Source organism: Mytilus galloprovincialis, chromosome 4 (genome assembly GCF_965363235.1).
Source record: "Mytilus galloprovincialis chromosome 4, xbMytGall1.hap1.1, whole genome shotgun sequence".
Taxonomy (NCBI): domain Eukaryota; kingdom Metazoa; phylum Mollusca; class Bivalvia; order Mytilida; family Mytilidae; genus Mytilus; species Mytilus galloprovincialis.
The window spans coordinates 82,784,313-82,805,927 of NC_134841.1; the positions used below are offsets into that span (position 1 = coordinate 82,784,313).

The 21,615-nt window shown below is 32.4% G+C and overlaps 1 protein-coding gene across 1 annotated transcript; it reads left to right on the plus strand.

The window, feature by feature from the left end:
• LOC143073157 (polycomb group RING finger protein 3-like) lies at window positions 1-14,194 on the plus strand. Its single transcript, XM_076248491.1, has 8 exons — window positions 1-158; window positions 5,915-6,054; window positions 6,663-6,759; window positions 7,765-7,820; window positions 8,702-8,761; window positions 11,591-11,820; window positions 12,690-12,770; window positions 13,353-14,194. The coding sequence occupies exons 2-8, from the start codon at window positions 5,946-5,948 to the stop codon at window positions 13,398-13,400; spliced, it is 681 nt and encodes a 226-aa protein (XP_076104606.1). The 5' UTR covers window positions 1-158; window positions 5,915-5,945; the 3' UTR covers window positions 13,401-14,194.
• Window positions 14,195-21,615: the final 7,421 nt, after the last annotated feature.

The following is a 21,615-nucleotide window of genomic DNA, read 5'->3' on the forward strand; positions in this document are numbered from 1 at the left end:
GTAATCGGGACTGGTTCCGGAAACAGAACCAGTCCACAACAATAGACAAAGCACTGATGATTTTTCTACTCTGTTATATTTCTGGGGAAACGCACTTACCAACACATTGATTTCCATACCAACAGAAAAATCCTTAAACAAACGAAAAAAGAATCATGGTAATTTTTAATAGACCTTACTTTAAACTGAACCAACTACTCGATTTTATTTATAGGTATCCTACCGTAGTCTAAAATCGTTCATCTTGTCAGTTCGTTAGGTATTTGTGTTTGAACTTAACACACGGGGAAACTCCGCATTGACGTCACTACGCTACTTCCGGCGTAGAAAAACAATGAAGAATACGTTTTTTCTGCACTTTTGAATAAAAAAACATTTCTGAACGTAAGTTTTCATTGTTGTTCTCAATTATTGCTAAAAAATGCCAAATTTCTAATGCCCGTTTCAATCCCGACTTCCGAATGTCTAAAAACATTCTAGAACTTCACAAAATCCCACTTCCGGCCTCCATTGCTCTGTGTACATTCCATTCAGCGTCATCAATCTTGTGGCAGGTAATACAGGTCAAGCAAATCGTATTTTTAGGAATTTTAAAATGACACGCTCCTTACGTCTTTCGCGATTTTCCCGCGAAAAAAGCCCAACCAAAATGAAAGGAAAAGTAATTGAAAAAACGATGCCCATGCCATAATTTTGTACAGGAATATAGAGTAGGTTAGGCCGAGAAAAAAAAGATCCGTGTTTCCGGTAACCCGACCGACCCTGTTTTTTAGCCCCGACCCTAACTTTTTTATTGGATCTTCCAAAAAAAAAAAAAAAAATAAATTTATCAACCGACCCTGTTTTTGACACAGGCTTCTGATAGATGACATAATATTTTTTCTCTCTTGCTTCCTCTTGCATAGAAAGCCAGTAAAACATTTTATTAATGTCAAAAAGTATTCCAAATAGGTTAAAATCCAAGAAATTTGCACAGCAGGTGCTTCAAAAACATTGCAAATGGCACACTTCCGGTTTTTGAAACTAATTACGGATCCGGACTTGGAAAAAACATGATAAATTTCCGGATTTCAATTACGATGTCAAAAAAAAAAAAAAAAAAAAAAAAAGAATTCCGACCTACCGACCCTATTTTTCAAAATGATGTTACCGGAAACACATATCTTTTTTTTTTAGGCCTTAATGAAAAATAATTTACATTTATTTTTCATAGAATTTTCTTTTTATTCATTATAAAAAGATCGATATTCTGACCATCATGACTGTAGATAAATATTCATACAGAATTCCACTGATGTCAAAAGGGATGGCAAAAAAAGAGTTTTCCTGTTGAATAAAACCCAAAATTATTGCAAACTATTTTGAAGCAAAAATTGACAGTAGAGCAATTTGATTGGGTAGAACGAATTGACATCACGTGATTTTGACGCCATTGAAATTTAAATGTAAACAAACAAGGTCAGAAGGTTCAGTATGGGACAGCATCGTACATTTAGTTACTGACAAATAATTATGAGTTACCAAGCTTGACAATGCATGGTAATAAAAAATGAAAGCTAAGTACAGAAAAAATAAAAAAAAAATAGCCTTAGGATAACGACTTATCATTACACCTGGATAACAACTGAACAACCTATCCCATAATTTTTTCCCCTGAACTGCAAGATCTTATTGATCACGACACTAGAGTAACTAGCATATGTACATGGTGGTATAACAATTTTGTTTTAGACCTCTCCCTTTTTTCTAAATTATATCAGTGACAGTGATATTTTTTCAATTTCGTCTAACATGCATGAAACATTTGCCACTGGACGTTAAACTAACAACCAATCAATCATTTCTAGCTCACCTGGCCCAAAGTGAGCTTTTCTCATCACTTGGCGTCTGTTGTCCAGCGTCCTGCATCCGTAAACTTTTACAAAAATCTTCTCCTCTGAAACTACTGGGCCAAATTTTACAAAACTTGGCCAAAATCATTATTAGGGTATCTAGTTTAAAACTTGTGTCCCGCGATCCGGCCAACCAACCAAGATGGCCTCCATGGCTAAAAATAGAACATAGGGTAAAAATGTAGATTTTGGCTTATAATTCTAAAGCCAAAGCATTTACAGACAACTCTTGAAGAGCATAGAACAATCTTGATAAGCGTAGTAAGATGGCAGAATAAGCATGGTGAGAACGTGGTATAATCGTAATGGGATCCTTGTGGAAACGTAATAAGGACGTCGCAGCATCGTTAAATCAACGAACATTTACATTTTCATGCCGCTCATACCGCAACCTCACCACCTTCTGAATTTATTTTAGATTGTGGTGCGATCCTGGTCTAGTGGGACAATGTGGGACTTGGACTTTAAGAAGTTATTGCCCTTTACAGTAAATTTTTAAATTTTTTTTTGTTAATTTTTGTAATCTTACAAAAATCTTCTCTGAAACTACTGAGACAAATTCAACCAAACATGTCCACAATCATCATTGGGGTATCTTGTTTAAAAAATGTGTCCGATGACCCTGCCCGCAAACCAAGATGGCCAACATGGCTAAAAATAGTATATGTACTATGGGTAAAATGCAGTTTTTGGCTCATATCTTTGAAACCAAAACATTTAGAGCAAATCTGATGTGAAATACAATTGTTCGTTAGGTGAAGATCTATCTGCCCTGAAATTTTCAGTCCAATCACACAACCCGTTGTTGGATTGCTACCATGGCTACCCCTGAATTGGTAATTTTAATAAAATTTTGCAGCTTTTGGTTATTATCTTCAATATTATTATAGATAAGATAAACTGTAAACAGCAATAATGTTCAGCAAAGTAAGACCTACAAATAAGTGAACATGACCAAAATGGTCAATTGATCCATTAAGGAGTAATTGCCCTTTATAGTCAATTTTTAACAATTTTCATAAATTTTGTAAATTTTTACAAAATATTTTCCTCTGTAAGTACGGGCCAAGCTTATTACAAATAGAGATTATTGTCAATGATTGTAAGCAGCAAGAATTATCAGTAAAGTAAGATCTACAAACACATGGTCACCAAAACACAATTTTGTTATGAATCCATTCGTGTCCTTTGCTTAATATGCACATATACCAAGGTGAGCTACGCAGGCTCTTTAGAGCCTCTGGTTTCAGGCTTAAATTAAAATATTGTTTGTTTGCCCTTTACCGACCGACCCTATCAATTCGTTCCGACTGCAAATCTTTTATTTGTATTTACCAGCAATAGTTTATTTTAGTTTTTTTCGTTCCTACCGAAAATCTTATATTTGTATTTCCCGCTCAAAACTTTTTTACCGGAATCCACGGGTTTTATCTTCCCCGTATAATGTTAAGTCCATTTGGTATCACGTAAGCGTTTTAGAGATTCAAAGCATTTGATTGACGTCGATGTTGAAAGTATGACAGATGTTGCCCTTTATACTTGAAGAGCAGGGTTCATTCAAAAAAGTTTATCCAATACAAAATTATCAACGTGTGTACAAACTATTTTGTTAACGGATGTTGTAGTGATTCGTATATCAGGATGATTATGTTAACGCTGCCTTCTACCAGCTTTGACATTTTATTTATATCTGACATGAACCAAAGTCCTGTAAATTGGAGAATAATTGGCAGTAAAATCGCCAAGTTTTTCTTGCAGACCATTTATGAATGCGATGTAAAATATGTGACATTTGAGTTTCAAGTCTTTTAGCTTTTTATTGATAACACCGGGACACACGAAAAACACTCAGTCTTTAGAGTTGTAAATAAAGTAAGATAATGCTTAGTTTTAGCTCTTTTAACTGGTTGCATGATGACGATGGTGGGAAATGCACTGCCGGGTAGTGGCTTTATATTTTAATCAAATTTTTTTTTTTTATTTCACACATATAATCTCTGATAATTTCAGTTCAAATTTTTATAAAATTGGTAGAATGTCGTAATAACACATGCTATAGATCATGTAGATGGGGCTAGGAGGGTCCTGATCCTGAAATCCTGGGCTTTAAAACACGAAATCCTGAGCTCCCGAATTTAAATAAATTTAAATTCTGCATCCCGAAATTCAAAAAAAAAAAACAATTCCTGGAAATCCTGAAATCCTGAGCTTAAAAACACCTGATCCCAGAGTCCCGATAAAGGTCCTACCCCCCTAATAAATTGCACATTGTAAAGCTCTTTCACAAACCATACTAGGGAGATATATATAATATTAATAAATCTTTCGGTCAAGTTAAGCGTACAAGGTACATGTACGTAGTACAGAATATTAGTGCAAGTTAAAACTCTTAAAAGTTCCAGGCATATAATTGTTGAAAATATGCTCGAGCCCTATATTTTGATATTTGAAAACAAATAGAAGTGCATATGAATTAACTTCACATTATACATGATAATTTTTTTCATAACTTCCTGGGACAATTCAGAAACTTTAATAAAAGTAAAGATCAGTAAAATCGATCATTCTTAAAACAAGAGCAAATACAGACAAAAATGATATCATGCAGATATTGTATCTATAAAATAAAATATTATACCTACCTGCCTACCCATGACAAAAAATGTACCGAGCCAAGTTATTTTATGGGAAAGAAAAATAAAATATTTCACCTACCTACCTACCTTGTTTCAAAAAATAGGGTAGGAAAAGAGCAAACAAACAATATTTTAATTTAGGCCTCAATTACTGTTTTATATTCCTGTTATTATGACAATATTATGTTTTTGTAGAAATACAATTGTATTTACTATCAAATTAAGTTTACTATTTACAGCAGTCACACATATTTTCATAGAGAGAAGGTATCTCAATTTATACCATATCACTTATTTTCAGGGACATGATGCAATTCTACTATTATTCCTCTCTTTAGGCAGACAACACTTTTAAATAAATTGCATGGATCAATTCTGCTCATCATGCGATTTGATATGATTCTTAAATGATGGAAGTATTGTATGTGCTACAACTCTAATTCTGTGAAAAATACATCTAGTTTCCTGAAACAAATGTCTCAAATGTAATGATTGTATGTGCTGAAAACAGCTGAAAATCCCAGATTGAAAATTGGTATGAGTGCCAATGAGACAACTCTCCATCAATTTATAAAAGTAAACCATTATAGGTCAATGTACAGCCTTCAACATAGAGTTTTGGCTCACACCTAACAACAAGCTATAAAGGGCCCCAAAATTACTAGTGTAAAACCATTCAAAAGGGAAAACCAACAGTCTTATCTATATAAAAAACCAAGAAACGAGAAACACATATAAATTACATAAACAAAAGACAACTATTGTACATCAGATTCCTGACTTAGGACATTGTACATTATTAGATCAGTTTCTCACATTCTATAAGCAGTAGGTCAACTATATGTGATGTATGCAATGAATGTAAGGGGTACATATCAGTCTGGTCGGTTACATCTGATCTTGACCTCATTTTCATGGTTCATTTGTCAATGTTAGGATTTTGTGTTTTGGTTGGTTTATCAAATACTGGTACTAATAACAATAGGCCACTGAGTTCAGTCAGTATCATAGATCATTGATAATGTAAAGATTATGTGATGCTTGTAGTAAAACCTTTATGTAACAACCTTCAACTAAAGGCCAATGATAAGTAAATTTAAAACAGGCGACATATTTCGACGTGTGCCTTATTGTTTGTTTATTTGTTGATTTAACAACAAACCAGATCTTTTTGAAAGGATTCCCACTACAAGAATGAAGAGATATTGGTTTAAGGTTCCTGGTCAAATATTTGGAGATCAAATAAAAAGAGGATTTGAAAATCTCTTCCATTTTTACTGGGCTGTATATTTTAACTATAACCATAGCATTTGTACATGTAGGTGAGCTGCAATACGTAAATAAGTAATGCAGATTTCATTCAGGTTTACAATTTTACAATTACAGCTATAATGAGAACCTTCACCAAAATACCAAAATGATGGAAAAAAGAGTAAAACTGAAAACTGTCAATACTCATATAACATGTACATTGTGTCGTGGATATCTTATTGAAGCAACAACTATTACAGAATGTTTACATACGTGTAAGTATGGTATAGTAGTTTGGTAGTTTGAAGTATTGTTACATGATACTGGAATGAAAACAAAGAAAATATTCTTAAAGCACAAAATTTTTAATTCTAAAAGTATGCTATAACTTTAAATGAGACTTTCTATGTTTTAACTTGTACACACCACATTGTCATAAATAATAGCATTCGATCTCAACTGAGAAAATCCAAAAGTATGAGAAATTTTGTTTATATATTGATCTTATAATAATGCAATTAACATTCTGGATACTGGTTTTTTTTTTTTTAAGTTTTCATAGTAATGTTGCAGCTTATAAAAGCCATAACATTTTTATGCCCCCCCCCCACATAAATGCTTATAATCAGAACACTGTCTTATCTACATGAATCCTGCATCTGTATGTGGAAGTTGACTCATGCATATTTACAAGCAGGGACAAATGCATGTTTTGGTATACAGTATATAGAAATTTTTGAATATTTTTCTTGGTAATTGCAGGCATGTGCAGTGATAGATTTTTATTGGGTAAAAAAGTTAAATTCATAAAACTATTGACCAATAAGAATGGCAAAATAATATTTATGAAATGTATATGAATGTAATAATATGTGTATTTCAGTCTGCAAGACATGTCTGGTGAAGTATTTACATGAGCACAACAAATGTCCTAAGTGTGGAATTTTGATACACCAAAGTCATCCATTAAATTATATCAGGTAACATAACATTCTCATATATACACATATAAGTATATCATATTGGTATAACAGCCAATAGGCTATTTGCCAATTTCTGTTATTGACCCTGTAATTAGAGATCCCCTTTTTAGTTGTCTCCCTTATGAGGGACATTAATTAATATTTACAATAGCGATACATCACTTTGAATTCATCATGCTTTGCATTGCCAAAAGCTAGTTTTGTCCGGTAAGGAACCAGTCTACGATTGACAAAGGGAAGTAATTTGTTTAAAAAGTGTGTAATCATGGTAATAACAGAATCAAATTGGTAATTGGCAAATGGACTATTGCAATTAAAGATCATTTTAAGTAATATTTATGTAGGAGCTATATCATGCTACCATTTCTAATTTTAGTACTGTCTGTATAGTGAATTCAATCAGAATCTCATAAGTTGTGTATATAATGTATTGGTACTGCTAGCACTTCTGTGACCAGTAAATTATTTATTTAGATATTTAAAAGAAAATGTAGAGATGGTCTGTGACTACCATAGAGGCAGCTTTCTTTCTAGACTGTGTGTAAAAGTTTAGAAATGAAATATGTACCTCACCATATGTTTACATTGTACATACATGTATGTACTGTCAATTTTATCTATCAGAAATCAGTGTTTTGTATACAGACTAGAAATTGACTAGTTTTTGTATTTGCATGTGTTACAGACTGATCTATCTACAAAATAAGTTATTGCTCAGTATGATGTAATAGAAAAGCTTTTTGAATTCAATATGATCAAAACAATTTTGTTAATATAAAAAAGAAGATGTGGTATGATTGCTAATGAGACAACTCTCCACAAGAGACCAAATGACACAGAAATTAACAATTATAGGCCTTCAACAATGAGCAAAGCCCTTACTGCATAGTTAGCTACAAAAGGCCCCAAATGACAAATGTAAAACAATTCAAACGAGAATTTTTCTTTGATTTATTTCAACTGAAATGATTTATTTTAAAAATATTGCATTTTTATTTTTAGTCATGACCGTACCATGCAAGATATTGTGTACAAGCTGGTACCCAAGTTACAAGAAAGTATGTAGATGTTTCACCTAAAATTTGTGATTTAATCTTAGAAAATTTTACATTTAGAGAAAATCAGTAAATCTGTGCAAAATTTCATAGGAATGATCCAACAATACATTATATTTTCACATCAAGATGTTGTCCTTTGTTGTCTGTTTGAAATCAACTTGTACATTTCACTTCAGCCTATCACCACACACTGTTTTTTGTAAGTGGCATGTCCAAGTATTTGCATGAATAGATATATGGATTTTATGTTATTGAATATGACAGAAGTTGTCTGTTACCCAAAACATGTACTTACCAAACTCTATTGGTTATTACCAACAATGTGGTTTTCTACAACAATGAAACTGTAAACATGAAATTGTTATGGTTGAAATGAACAAAAAAACAAAAATTATATTTTTATCAGGCAACTAGTTTTATAAGGGTATTCAATGTTGAACAAATATGAATTGCACAGATATAATCATGTATTATTACATTGGTTGCAATGAATTACATTAATTTCCCAGTTAGATAAAAACCGATAATTTCACATGTGAAATAAACGTGGTTTACAACAATAGGCTTGTCAAGACATCGATAACGGCGGATCAAAACAAATTGTGAATGCGTAGAAAAAAGATATAGTTCCTTAAATGTTTTACATTAATTTCTTTAAAAAAATGCCATTTGCCAATGTAATAAAAAGAATAACTAATTAAAGAATTCAAATATCAAACAATATTCAACTCGTGTCCGAACAACACTGATAATTCACTCATGCGCTACGCGCATTCGTGAATTAATGTGTTGTTCGGTCACAAGTTGAATATTTTTCGATATTTGAATTCTTCCATTAGTTCTTCTATAATTCATACATTTGTATTATTTTACTTCCACAGAAGAAGCAAAATGTAAAGAAAAGTTTTACAAAGCAAGAGGAATAAAACCAGAACCAACAGGTGAGCTAATTGTAAAAAACTTAATTTAAAATACCAGAGTCAATTATTCATTAAGTGTAAATTTAAAAATTTTAAAATATGAGATTTAAATACATGTATCATGCAGTGTTCCAGCTAGGCCGTTTTCAGAAGGCGTGGTGCCTGCCCTTTCCCGAGTGCCGCTCTGTGCCCTTTTTACAGTTTCCAGGGCGCCCTGCCTTTTTTGAAGATCGATTGTATGTTGTTCGTATTGATAATATGATACGCTAATTACTAAATTTTACCTGGCGAAAAAGTTTATGACTTTGTTTACGACCCAAGCTAATCAACTGTTACAGCTGATGTCACAATCTGTTGTTATAGGTAATCCGTTTAACGGATGGGTCATTAATGATCATCAACATTAATTCATTCAAATAGAATCAGTCAGTTGGCAATTATCTTTAAAAAAATGTGCATACGACAACCTTGGTACAATTTGCAATGTTTTACCGCAGTTTCATGGAGAAAACGTAATGACAGAAAGTTGAAAACCACAAACAACTCATGGAAGACCTCATGCCCCCTCCCTTTCCCTTAGTCGAGAATGACCAATAGCTGTCACGAAGGTCCTCACATATTTTTGATAATTGTTATGGGGGTTAAAAATCATGTGGAGCTTATTTTTTCACGGACACTCAAATTCAGAAGTCATGAACCCATTACCGGTATGACTAGTTTGTAGCAACGACAAAACGAGTCGTACGGGTTGTGTAAAAGGTTAAAAAGATTTGTAAAACAAACGTCAAATGAAAAGGTTTTTAATGACTTTATCTAGCAAATCGATGCTATGCAACATGCATCATTCGAGTCTGAATAGAACCCGGAAACGCGGATGTATAAATTTGATTGTAAACTACGAAATGAATTCAGAATACAATATTTCTTTACAGGACATATTAAAAGTATAAAAAAGAAGATGTGGTATGATTGCTAATGAGACAACTATTCACAAAAGACCACAATGACACAGCTATAGGTCACCGTATGGCCTTCAACAATGAGCAATGCCCATACCGCATAGTGAGCTATAAAAGGCCCTGATAAGACAATTGAACGATGGCGCGAGTCATTTGACGATGGTTCAAGACATTTGAACGATGGCGGGGCGCCATCGTTAAACAGGCCATGGAGATCCCTGTTCACATATTCTAAAATATGTCTACAAACTTCTTGCTTAAAAATATATATATATATGTTTAGGTATTTTGAGTTATGGGAAAAGTTAAAGAGGGTCTTAGTAGCAGTGTTGGTAGGGTGCCTTGGTCACCTTTTTCTGTTTTCTTTATTTTTAATACAAATTGTGTGACAAGCTGCTTGACAAGTTTTTCAGCCTAATAAGTAGAAAGATAGAGTTCTATATGGGCTAATGATGTAGTTCTTGTATAACCAGTGATTTCAACGAATAAACACATTGTTTGGTTTATATCTTTATTAAAACATGCCCTTTTCATATTATGATATCACATGTTAAATGCCCTTTTTGGGGAAGACGGCTTCAAGCCGTCAATCCCCAATGGGGTTGACCAGAGTGACATTCCCTCACATCATTCATTTTGTTTTTATAGTGTGGAAAACCCCCAACAAATCTTACTGAGAATGATGAGATGGGGAGACACAAATGTATAAATTGACTTTAAACACTTTTTTTACACATTTCCCTTCTGTTTCTCTCGAAATTATCGTATATTGAGCTCTCCTTTACACTATTTACGTTTCTTTTACAATCCGGAAAAATCAGTATGACGAGATATTCTAAATATATCCAACCTACATTATATTTTATAGTGACATCATTGTTGGAATGCCCCACTACGCATAAGCAGGGATATCCTTCACTGGTTATTTAAATCATTCTCAAAGATTGTGCACTTATTAGAAAATAGTATTTGTTAAATTTAAACATAATGATGTTTGCTGTAGATGATTCAAGCATCAACATGCAATACTTTAATTTGTAGGTCAACAACTTTCAAAGTAAACAGGAAGTCCGAGGGGCTACATGAGATCGGGGAGAGAAACGATCTTTTCATTTTTTTTTCTGTAAAACTCTGTTTTGAGAATCTTCCTCCAATTCAGGAGCACCTCCATTTATGAGCTAATTAGCCATGGCTAAAAATAGAACATAGGGGTAAAATGCAGTTTTTGGCTTATAACTCAAAAACCAAAGCATTTAGAGCAAATCTGACCGGGGTAAAATTGTTTATCGGTTCAAGATCTATCTGCCCTGAAATTTTCAGATGAATCGGACAACCCGTTGTTGGGTTTTTTGTTATTATCTTGAATATTATTATAGATAGAGATAAACTATAAAAAGCAATAAATGTCGGCAAAGTAAGATCTATAAATAAGTCAACATGACCGAAATGGTCAGTTGACCCCTTTAGGAGTTATTGCCCTTTATAGTCAATTTTTAACCATTTTTCGTAAATCTCAGTTATCTTTTACAAAAATCTTCTCCTCTGAAACTACTGGGCCAAGTTCATTATAGATAGAGATAATTGTAAGCAGCAAGAATGTTCAGTAAAGTAAGATGTACAAACACATCACCATCACCAAAACACAATTTTGTCATGAATCCATTTGCGTCCTTTGTTTAATATTCACATAGACCAAGGTGAGCGACACAGGCTCTTTAGAGCCTCTAGTTTGGTCAGTTATGTTGCCAATTTAATAGGTAAGAAAACCCAAATTATGTTTGTACATGTATCTCCTTAAAGATGTAGAGTTAGTAATCAGCCTTTGATGTCAAAAGTTTTGTATAGTTGTAGAAATTCAAAAGATAAAATGTTTATACCTGTATCATTGTAGAAGAACCTCTTCTTACTGAAACGGAAATTAAAAAAGAACCAGTAGAAAAAGAAGAAAACAATGACTATCATAGAAATGATGAACAAGTGAATGTATGTTTAGAAGGACAGGATCTAGACATGAAATGTTTACGCAGGAAATTCTTACGATTATCTTCACAGGCAACAGTTAGCCATCTGAAGAAATTCATTGCACTTAAATTATTTGATGATATTAAGAGATTTACAGATGTAAGTAGTCTACAAAATAGTTACAAAAATTCATGTGCCTTTTCATTTTAGCTGATACTTTGGTTATCACAGCATGATGATAATCATGTGTGTTTAATTTACTTGCACAAATATTTGTTATCAGTTTGGTCACCAATCTTTGACTCTTAAATTGATGGATGAGAACTTATTAGCCTCCATATGAAATATAAAAGTAGAGAATAACCAGCAAAGATGAAATTGTATATTGTAGATATGATTTGAATTAAGAAATTGGGGTTGCTAGAGTATACTGTAGGTGCCTAATAAAAGTGAAGTGTAGAAGCAATTCATATTAATTAATACTGTTGAATGAGTATTAAATGGCAATTACTCGTGTTATTTTTGCTATAAAGAATTTAAAGTTTTAAAGAGTTCATTTAAAGATTTTAGAAAAGTTTTTTATTCATATGAATTTGATATAATTAAGTACCAAGTAGTTGTAAACACTTAAATTTGAAATTAAGCACATATGTTCATTATTATTTGAACCTTAAAAATATACATGCCAAATTAAGATTTTGACTCAGATCATGGTTTTGCTGAACAAGAAAATGTGATCTTGTTCAACTATATATACTTTAAGTTTCTTGTGTACAATTTGGAGTTTAGTATGGCGTTCATTATCACTGAACTAGTATATATATTTGTTTAGGGGCCAGCTGAAGGACACCTTTGGGTGCGGGAATTTCTTGCTCCCTTGAAGACCTGTTGGTGACCTTCTGCTGTTGTCTGTTCTATGGTCAGGCTGTTGTCTCTTTGACACATTCCCCATTTCCATCCTCAATTTTAATTTTGTATGAAAGTGAAAGTAGTTGTTTTTCATTAAATATTATGTTGTTTAATTTCAGATCGAGATTTTGTGTAATGATGAACTGTTAGGGAAATATCATACACTTAAATTTGTAGCAATTACAAGAAAAAGACAAAAGGTAAGAAATTCTTGGGTTAAAAACGCTTCTTTTTCATTTATGATTTTCTTGATCTTAATTTTATTAAACCATTACTTAATTCACAAGAGAAATGTAAAATGCAACAGTATACCAAGTTGATTTTATTGCTTAAATATAAGGTTTACACAATTTTTGTTCAAACTTTAATGTGTAATATGGAATAGTGTATAGAAATTTGAACTATTAGTTATATCCAAACTATAAATGGGAGATTATCAAATTACTCAATAGTAACAGTAGCAATACTATGCTGGTAGAGAGAGATATTGATTCTCATTTTACAATTTGATAGGAAAGTTTCATCCAAAGTACTTTATTTTTATTTCAACTATTTTGTTTAGCAATAAAAGTCGTGTAAATTTTTTATATTTTTTTTTAATCCTGAAAAATTCCTTTTAATTTTTTGTTTATAACATCATGTAGTGCATTAAAAGAGCTAATTGGGAAAATGCAATGCAATTTTATTGACAAATACACTACAGATTCATCTGCAATTTAAGCAAATATCAAAATCTTATAGTTATCTAAATTATGGTACTATTTCAATTTATTTTTTCCTAGGATGGACCACTTGTTCTTCATTACAGACCAAAAACTATCGAGTACTGATGAGAAGACTTTTAAGTGCTTAATTTCCTGTTATTCATAGACAAATACATATGTATAAAGGACTTGGAGGACATCTGCAGATACCAAAGCATTCAATGCTGTGTTAAATAAAACTTTGGTTATTTATCATTTCAGTCAAATATATTTTACCACAGGGTTGCAGATAACTAAAGTCATTTAGACAATACATTGCTTGACAAGTTCAGCCAAGAATATAAGTGATATGATGAGTTTGCTTTCCTGGAGTTGTCACATGTTTAAATAGACTTCCTCTTAATTTATTGTTTTTGTATTTATGCAATTTATATTTATTGAGTTAATGTTTTTATGATATTTTCTTTTTTGCACAAAACTGTTGTTTATAGTCTTTGGATAAAAAAATTATTTATTTTTAAACTAACAGAAAAATTGTGTAGATTCAACTGAAATTTAATTTGATATAAAATAATCTTTAGAAAATTACAGAATTTTTATCTAGAAAAAAAAGTTAAAAAATAATTTTATGACCATTAAAACTCAGCTATTACTGCATATATTTCAACTGATCCACCATAGCTGAAATCACATTCTCAACAATGCAAAATACAAACAAATGGTAAAATTATGAGAAAAAACTTTGCATGTCCAGTTCTAAATACCTCAATTAACTATGATTTTTCTTTCACCTGATTACAAATGCTTTTACATATTATATATTCTTAAACAATGTTGTAATTAACGACAGCTAGAGGAAAACGTATCAAAGTATTTCAGTATTTAACTCTAACACTAAATAAAAATAGTTGTGATCAGGGTTTCCCTACTTGATTTATTTGATGCCTAAAAAGCCTGCCCATAAGTTTTTTAAAATTGAGGCCTTTTGTAGAAAGTATTGACAAAATAACAGATTTTCCCAATTTTACAATTAAATAAAAGAAAAGAAATTTCTTCCTCCTTACCTTGTTTTTCTAAAGAAGAGTGTAAAAGCATGTTTATTTGTTGGGCCTTTATTTATGAAGTAGTTTAGAGTAAATCATTTTAAAAGAAAGCATATATTTATTGATGGTGCTTGCCCACGAGGTAACATGTTATTTTGTGTATAATTATCCTTTATATATTAGTTTTCTATTCTTTGATTTGGATTAGTTCAGGGATGATTTTAATCTGTGTTTTAACAGATGTAGACTTGTCAGTATACATTTAACTACTACAACTTAATTATACAGAGAGGTTTGCTTACTATTCAGTCATTTCTGCTTTTTATTTCTATGAGGTAAATCATCCCTTAAGTTAAGTGAAATATTTATAGATTTATAAAAAAGTTGAATCATAATTTCCTGTGTTTTGAATATCTACATAGTATGTCCTTGTTATCTACAAAGTTTAATGAAATTATGTTATTGGGATTCAATGAACTTGCAATGACAAACTGTTGCAGTAATACATTTAGGTCATAATGGACTAAGTCCAAAGGGCATAACTCCTAGAGAGAAAAAAATGTAATCATATTATTTTCTTGTGGATATGCATATCAGCATAGTACATACAAAATGTACTTGACCATCTATAAAAGTTTCATGAATTTCTGTTCTATGGTTTACAAAATAATCCTGGTGATAAAATAAATATTCATTTATGCAAAATTATGCTAGAAAAAGAAATAGAACCATTTTTAACATTACTATGCTAAAAAATATTGGTCCTAGTCAAAAAAAAATTCTATATATTAAAGTTTCATTTAATTTGAGATCTCATTGCCAAAAAAACCTTTTCATCTGTTTCATTGAAACTTACATTTTGTTTCTTTGTTGAACCTGCAGTTGTATGATACATGGCTGTGGTATGCTTTTTATGTAAAACCTGATCATGCAAGTTTCATGTACAGAATCATTGACATTTTATATTCATATTATTAAAAATTGTTAATAATTTTTAGTCATGTTTCATCATTTGTTTTCAAGATTTTCTTGATTGGCTTATTCATACAAGAGAAGCTTGACATATTTGCGACAATTTATTCACATTATTTTTCTACCTGCATAAGAAATGACAGTAAATCACTCACAAAAGTAGGTTTGTTCACAATATTCCAGAGACCAGTTAATAACAGTGTATGAAAAAAAATAAAAATGTATTAACAAATGCAATGAAGTCTTTATCCTGAAATGCTTAAATTTGGCATTGTTTCTGAAAAGAAAGGACATGTTGAAACGATTCATGACATAAAAAACACTATCTGCACATAAAAAAAACCAGAAGGAAGGAGCAGCCCTTATACTGCTATTCTTCATAGCTAAGCCTTCGACATTAAACAAAAACTATAAACCTGCAAGTTTAAGACAGCCACTAGCACCAATATGAACAGAACTCTTTGCTACATCTATGCATTGAGGAACACATTCACATTTTGTAGAAGCAGCTGTTGTTTTTTGTAAATTTTGTCCATTTGAGTGAAAGTGTTTTTGTTCAATCTTTTGTGATGTGTAGATTATAGGTTCATAAATTGTATATCTGTTAGGTGTTTAGGTGCTACTTGGACTTTGATCACATCCTTTCATGGATAAAATTCAGAATGGAAATGGAGAATGTGTCAAAGAGACAACACCCAACCAAAGAGCAGTAAACAGCCCAAGGCCACCAATGGGTCTTCAATACAGGTAGAATATCCCACACTGGGATACAGGCTTCAGCTGGCCTTTTAATAGCTTAAAGCTATTTGTTTTATTTGCCATACATGAAAAATTATCCATACAGATAATTTCAGTAATATATGTTACCTGCCCTAAAGTGCTGTTATTGTTAAGAGTGATGTGTTATGTTGGATAAGGTGTGACTATTATCTGTCTCTAGATGGCACATCCTGTATACACAAATTCTGTCTTACTCTGCCAATGTTGAAGAGGACGGTGTAGGATAGTAATACTTGTCTAGGGAAGATGCAAATATTATGTATTGAAGACAAAAAATGTTTTTTTTTTGGTGGATTTTTGTCCAGACTACGACAAAAGTCGCAGACAGGTTGACATAGGGATAGTGATATTTGGTGTATGGAATGATTGTAAGGTGTACATGTCCAACTGGTAGATGTCATTTGACCTTGGCCTCATTTTCAGGGTTCAGTGGTCAAAGTTTTTAGTTTTTGTCCTCTTTTCTCTAATACTATATGCAATAGGTCAACTGTATTTGGTATATGGAAATATTTTATGATGTACATGTCAGTCTGACAGGTTTTATTTGACCTTGAACTCATGTGTTTTGGTCTGGGTTTTTTAAAACTGTATACAATAGGTCCATTGTATTTGTTGTGTAGAAGGATTGTAAGGTGTAAATGTCTGCCTGGTATGGTTCATCTGACCTTGACCTCAAATTCATGGTTCATAAGTCGATGTTTAGTTTCTTGGTTAACTCTGTTTCTTAGAAACTATAAGCAATAGGTCAACTATATTAGTATATTGAATGATTGTAAGGTGTACATGCATCTGCCATGACATGTATTTCTTGTTTGGTTTATCTGACCTTGCCTCATTTTCATGGATCATGTTTAGTTTATGTGATACTTGTAGTAAAGCTTTACATTTATGACTATCAACATAAAATCAATGGTTAGTAGAGAAGGCTAGACAAATCAGCATCTGCAAGGAAATGTTGTATTCTTTTTAGTACCCTACCAACAATATGGAATGCAGAGAACTACCGGTACTGTGAAAAAGGAGAATTACAAAATTGGAACAAGATATCATTTTTCTTAGATATTTTGTTCTTGCAATCGTGTTATTAAGTATTTGAGTAAATCCTGGCAGTCAAATACCATATTGGGTTTATATGACAAAGCTTTCAAGATTTATTGGATACAGAAAGCTTTGATCCTCAACTATAATATAAGTATCTGTAATATTCTTTGAGGTGACCAAAATGAGATTAAACTAACCTTTATTTCATAGATCATTGACATTGTTAATTCAGAAATTAATGCATTTATTATTGTGATTTTTGAAAAAAGGCCAAATTATGATATTTATTGTGATTTCAGGAAAAATTTGCAAACAAACATACTGTGAAAGTATTTTAAATCGTGGGTATCAATTTTCGTGGTTTAAGCAACATTTACATGTTTGTAGGTTTTTAAATTTGTGGATATTAGTTTTCTAAAAAACAATATTGAACCAGGTGCTCCGCAGGGCGCAGCTTTATACGACCGCAGAGGTCGAACCCTGAACAGTTGGGGCAAGTATGGACAAAACATTCAAACGTGATACAGCTCTGAATTTGGATTGTGATCAAATTTTTGACATTATATGTTTTTTTTTTACACAAAACAAATGTCAAGATTTTACAAATCAAATTAAAGATTTCTTCAAACTTTTTAAATCTAAAATTAAATAGTTGACACAGCATAGGTTTCTGACACAGAATGAATGTGGTCTAATGAACTTAAAAGTTTTTTTTTTGCCTTTGAGCAATTCACTATGCTGTTGAATATTAATCCTCTCAAAAAAATGTTTGAAGAAATTTTCTTTTTATTTATGAAATCTGAAATGAGAAAAATTTAAACCCCCCCACCCCCTTTTTTTCAAATCCCCGTTTCCCTTTTTCCAAAACTGATATCAATTCAAATTTCTAATGGAGTTTGCAACAATAACTACTCTTTTAAATACATCATAAGATATTAAAATGTAAAATAAAGTGCTTGTTATCACTGAATGGTAAAGATTGGTTGGTAGTAAAAGTGAATATACATTGTTTATTGTATAAAACAATAAAAAAAACTTCATCAGCAACATTTTATATTGGCAAATTTCCAATGAAGTTATTTACATAAAGTTATTGGCAAATAAAAATAGAAAATGACATCATAGTCATGTCTGGCAAATGTCCAACATACATTATCTAAAAACATTTTAGATAAGATAAGGAAAAAAAGCTTCATCAGCAACATTTTATATTGGCAAATTTCCAATGAAGTTATTTACATAAAGTTATTGGCAAATAAAAATAGAAAATGACATCATAGTCATGTCTGGTAAATTTCCAACATATATTATCAACTACTATTCTATACAAAGAAAGATAACTCCAATTGAAAATTAATTGCTATTGCACAATATTGTGCAATTAGATATTTCTTGCTATTGTGCAATACTGTGCAATTGAAAATTTCTTGCTATTGCACAATACTTGATATGGAATCCTGATTTGGACCAACTTGAAAACTGGGCCCATAATCAAAAATCAAAGTACATATTTAGATAAAGCATATCAAATAAGCCCAAGAATTTAATTTTTGTTAAAATCAAACTTAGTTTAATTTTGGACCCTTTGGACGTTAATGTAAACCAATTTGAAAACGGGACCAAAAATTAAGAATCTACATACACAGTTAGATTTGGCATATCAAAGAACCCCAATTATTCAATTTTTGATGAAATCAAACAAAGTTTAATTTTGGACCCCGATTTGGACCAACTTGAAAACTGGGCCAATAATAAAAAATCTAAGTACATTTTTAGATTCAGCATATCAAAGAACCCCAAGGATTCAATTTTTGTTAAAATCAAACTAAGTTTAAAATACCTCCTTATTTCAAAGACCAGTCTGTACCAATAATTTCTTATACCTATACCAAACCTATTGCAACTAAAATTTTCAATTACAAACGCGTTTTGCAGGATCTCGATATTGACGACTTCAAGTCTAAACCTCCTGATTGCACTTGTGCTAGTTCCAAATTCACATATAATCCTGCTGGCCACGTTATTACCGGTGACCTTAACATTGTTAATAACACTTCTCTACGAAATGTGTTATCGAAAGGTCCCAAATATCGTGAGCCTAAATCCATCAATTGGAAATACAACTTTAAAATTTTGATGGATTCAGTCGAGGATTATGCCAGGCAATGGACTAAGCGCGAGAAGGAAGACGTAGACACTCTTTCCGAATGGATTAAGGCAGTGAGGTCGTTGATACAAATCAGAATTAAGAAACTGAATGGGTCCATCAATGCCCATGCTACGTCAATCTTTAAAGACCCAAATGTTGCAAAACACCTATCCGACCTCCATGACAAATATGTTGTTGTCCCTGCAGATAAAGCCCCAAATAACATCGTTTTTGTGTGTAAAAGTCACTACATCAACTGCTTGATAAACGAATTAGGTATTGACAATTCACTTGGTAACTCAACATATACCCTCACGACACTTACCAAAGAGGAAATCCTGGATAATCATAGGTCTGTTCTATGTTCCTTTGGAATTTCAACCAAAGATGAAGAACTGGATCTTCCATCACTGTATTGGATACCTAAACTACATAAGTGTCCTTACAAACAACGGTATATTGCTGGGTCTTCCAAGTGCTCCACGAAACCTCTTTCTAAATTATTAACATCTATTTTATCAGCAATCAAAGACGGGCTTCAAAGTTATTGTGAAACTGCCTATTCTAGAGGTGGCGTGAATCAGATGTGGATACTTAAAAATTCAAAAGATCTTTTAGAGTACATACAATCTAACTCTCTTTCATCTTGTAACAGTATTAAAACATTTGACTTTTCTACCCTGTACACAAGTATTCCACATTCCAAACTAAAAGACAAATTGAAAGAGTTGATATTACTTTGCTTCATAAAAAAGAATGGCCAACGTAGATACAAGTATCTTGTCTTAGGGAGGGATAAATCCTACTTTGTAAAGAATCACTCTGATTCAAACAAAAAATTCTCTGAAACTGATATTATCAAGATGCTTGATTTCTTGATTGACAACATATTTGTTACGTTCGGAGGACGTGTTTTTCAACAGACTGTCGGCATTCCAATGGGAACAAACTGTGCCCCTCTACTCGCCGACTTGTTTCTTTATTATTATGAGGCTGACTTCATCCAGGAACTTCTTAGGAAGAAAGATAAGAAGTTAGCAATATCCTTTAACTCTACTTTCCGCTATATAGATGATGTTCTTTCACTAAACAATTCAAAATTTGGTGACTATGTGGAACGCATCTATCCAATCGAACTAGAGATAAAGGATACTACAGATACAGTTAAGTCGGCTTCATATCTTGACTTACATCTAGAAATTGACAATGAGGGTCGGTTGAAAACAAAACTTTACGACAAAAGAGATGATTTCAGCTTTCCAATTGTGAACTTTCCATTTCTAAGTAGCAACATTCCAGCAGCACCTGCATACGGGGTATATATCTCCCAATTGATACGATATTCCCGTGCTTGCATTTCCTATCATGATTTTCTTGATAGAGGTTTGCTGCTCACAAGGAAGCTATTAAACCAAGAGTTCCAAATGGTGAAGCTGAAATCATCCCTTCGTAAATTTTACGGACGCCATCACGAGTTGGTTGACCGTTATGGAATAACCGTTTCACAAATGATATCGGATATGTTCCTTACGTCGTAACTACAATCCCCTTCCCTTTCATGAATATGACCTACCGAATTAGACTATTTACCGGATTTGTAATCACTTAAGCAACACGACGGGTGCCACATGTGGAGCAGGATCTGCTTACCCTTCCGGAGCACCTGAGATCACCCCTAGTTTTTGGTGGGGTTCGTGTTGTTTATTCTTTAGTTTTCTATGTTGTGTCGTGTGTACTATTATTTTTCTGTTTGTCTTTTTTATTTTTAGCCATGGCGTTGTCAGTTTGTTTTAGATTTATGAGTTTGACTGTCCCTTTGGTATCTTTCGTCCCTCTTTTAATTTTGGACCCTTTGGACCTTAATGTAGACCAATTTGAAAACGGGACCAAAAATTAAGAATCTACATACACAGTTAGATTCGGCATATCAAAGAACCCCAATTATTCAATTTTTGATAAAATCAAACAAAGTTTAAATCTGGACCCTTTGGGCCCTTTATTCCTAAACTGTTGGGACCAAAACTCCCAAAATCAATACCAACCTTCCTTTTATGGTCATAAACCTTGTGTTTAAATTTCATAGATTTCTTTTTACTTATAATAAAGTTATGGTGCGAAAACCAAAAAAAATGCTTATTTGGGTCCCTTTTTGGCCCCTAATTCCTAAACTGTTGGGACCTAAACTTCCAAAATCAATACCAACCTTCCTTTTGTGGTCATAAACATTGTGTTTAAATTTCATTGATTTCTATTTACTTAAAACTAAAGTTATTGTGCGAAAACGAAGAATAATGCTTATTTGGGCCCTTTTTTGGCCCCTAATTCCTAAACTGTTGGAACCAAAACTCCCAAAATC